Below are 2,926 nucleotides of genomic sequence, written 5' to 3'. Positions count from 1 at the left end.
ATTATAAACATCATTAAACACGTTGAATTATAAACACCATCAAACACGTTGAATTATAAACACCACCAAACATGTTGAATTATAAACATCATTAAACACGTTGAATTATAAACACCACCAAACACGTTGAATTATAAACATCATTAAACACGTTGAATTATAAACACCATCAAACACGTTAAATTATAAACACCATCAAACACGTTGAATTATAAACACCATCAAACACGTTGAATTATAAACACCAATTGATGCATTTGCTTACTAAAGATTTTTTTGGTACACTAAATCAAGCCAATGAATATACACTTACGAAGAGCTTGGAAGTTCACAAATAGGTAGGTGTGTCCTAAAATGATCCAGTTCATACTGAAAAATTTCAAGCCATGCAGAGCACGTAAAGATTCAGCAGAAGACGTTGTGTTAAAAAGATTCTTGGAATTGGTGTATATGGAGAAGGTAGACACCAACTGTACAGCAAGACCTGTAATAATATAATATCAATAATATCAATATAATATCTATAATATCAATTAAATAGACACCAACTGTACAGCAAGACCTGTAATAATTGAATCTATAATATCAATTAAATAGACACCAACTGTACAGCAAGACCTGTAATAATTGAATTTATAATATCAATTAAATAGACACCAACTGTACAGCAAGACCTGTAATAATTGAATCTCCAGCCTATTCTAGATATGGCTGAATGTAAGCATACATTGACATGTAGTTTGAGAAGTGACGTCGCCGAGTTCTGTGCACTCTACCACTAGGTGGCAGTAAAATCGTATAATAGAGCATTTTCTTGGAAACTGAAAATTCATCAAACATTGAACTACATGTTTTTAATAAAAGTAATATTTCACTAATGAAACTGTGCAATGTTTAGTCGAGCTAAGGAAGAATAGTAATTAAAAGTGATATAGAGTTTGATAATTACAAATCTGAAGCTATACAAAATCAACAGGACTCGGCAACACTAAGTATTATCAAGTTGTAATCTTTAACTGTGATTTTAATACAAATGTGGAAGGTTCTACAAATTATAAAAAGTTCAAATTCGGGATTGTGCGGCCACAAATTGTTTAAAATACTTGTAACAGGTCGTACCTTGTTTCTGAATTGGTTGGTCTTTCCACAAGCTGTAGAATAACTCTACGATTGTGCCTGTTATTAACAAAGCCACAAAGACACCAAGGACTGCTCTATAAAATGATAATTAAAGGGGAATTATCAGAAATAGAAGTTGTTTTCGTTTACATTTAAGTCTCATAATAACAGAAATGCATCCTATAATTACAGTAAAATTCCAAAAATAACCAAACACCTACATCAAGTTGCTTGCTAACTATATAACCTATTTGAATTACATTAAATTCCAAAGTTAACCAAACACCTTCACCAAGTTATTTGCTAACTATACAACCTATTTGAATTACATTAAATTCCAAAGTTAACCAAACACCTACACCAAATTGTTTGCTAACCATACAACCTAATTGAATTAAACTATAAAATTCCAAAGATAACCAAACACCTACACCAAATTGTTTGCTAACTATACAACCTAACTGAATTAAGCTATAAAATTCCAAAGATAACCAAACACCCACACCAAGTTATTTGCTAACCATACAACCTAATTGAATTAAACTATAAAATTCCAAAGATAACCAAACACCTACACCAAATTGTTTGCTAACTCTACAACCTAACTGAATTACCACTACGAAACGGAAGTGGGATTCTAAACCGAAACGGTATGTTATGGGCACATGGGCTAAACGACCAGACCAGAGACCCTTAGGATTCAGCCATACCTAATTTTGAATTACTGACAAGAGGGCAGGTAACAACATATGTCACTACAAGAACCTTGTCTATTTCTTACAACAGAATAAGCGAAATGGCTTTCACGTTGAAGATTTGTATCTCATAAAAGCACGGATCCATCCTAGAATTACTCCATAAAATTACAAAAAAAAATCAAATACGCGAACACCAACCGTTAATCATCAGCTCGAACTGAAATATTTTTGTGATACATATCATGATTTTAAATAGTATTATCCAAAATTGCGTTTCCCGTCTTATAGTGCCTCCCAGTGGCACAGCGGTATGTCTGCGGACTTACAACGCAAGAAACCGGGTTTCGATACCCGTGGTGGGCAGAGCACAGATAGTCCATTGTGTAGCTTTTTGCGTAACTACAAACAACCAAAACTCGTCTTATAGTAATCTTGTTTCCTTTGACATTTAATTTGAAGAAGAAACTAGATTTCAAAATGCTTGTATTTTCGTTGAGTATGATGACTTTGATTTTCTAAATAGAGCGTGCATAGTTTTCACGCAAAGAAACATCAGAAACCCTATGTATTATATTTATGACAAGCTGACGACAAGGAAAATGTGTACAGAAAAAGTGCCAATATTAGTGTCCTGGCCCGGCATGGCCAGGTGGTTAGGACGTTTGTCTCGCAATCCCCGTCCCACCAAAACATAGTCGCCCTTTCATCCGTGGGGGCGTTATAATGTGACGGTCAATCCCACTATTCGTTGGTAAAATAGTAGCCCAAGAGTTGGCGGTGGGTGGTGATGACTAGCTGCCTTCCCTCTAGTCTTATACTGCTAAATTAGGGACGGCTAGAGCAGATAGCCCTCGTGAAACTTTGGGCGAAATTCAAAACAAACAAACAAACTTTCTTATCCGTATTCTATAGTAGTAGGTATTTGCGAAATTCTTACATCACAGCGAGTTGCCCAGTTGAAAATGACAGCTTCTCCTTTACTTCGCATCTAGGCACAGAAGCCTTGAGTCCGATATACTTTCCAACTGTAAACAAAGAAAAAAAAACAGAGAGATTAAAGTTTCTAGCATAAAGTTTGGAGAGGTAAATGACTTGGTAAAAATCATTTT

The 2,926-nt window shown here is 34.8% G+C and overlaps 1 protein-coding gene across 3 annotated transcripts in view; it reads right to left on the bottom strand.

Moving 5' to 3' along the window:
* LOC106460426 (nose resistant to fluoxetine protein 6-like) overlaps positions 1-2,926 on the bottom strand; it is a 37,362-nt gene that overhangs the window by 20,715 nt on the left and 13,721 nt on the right. For all 3 annotated transcript variants that reach the window (XM_022387147.1, XM_022387148.1, XM_022387149.1), the window contains 3 exons: positions 2,755-2,842; positions 1,120-1,214; positions 314-484 (listed from right to left, as the gene is read on the bottom strand). In XM_022387147.1, the coding sequence (XP_022242855.1) occupies positions 314-484; positions 1,120-1,214; positions 2,755-2,842 (354 nt within the window). The remainder of the gene's footprint in view (positions 1-313; positions 485-1,119; positions 1,215-2,754; positions 2,843-2,926) is intronic.

The sequence above is a fragment of the Limulus polyphemus genome, unplaced genomic scaffold, assembly GCF_000517525.1.
Source record: "Limulus polyphemus unplaced genomic scaffold, Limulus_polyphemus-2.1.2 Scaffold768, whole genome shotgun sequence".
In the NCBI taxonomy this organism is placed as follows: Eukaryota; Metazoa; Arthropoda; class Merostomata; order Xiphosura; family Limulidae; genus Limulus; species Limulus polyphemus.
Note: the sequence above shows the minus strand (reverse complement) of the source record. Positions and strands in the feature narration are given on the sequence as shown.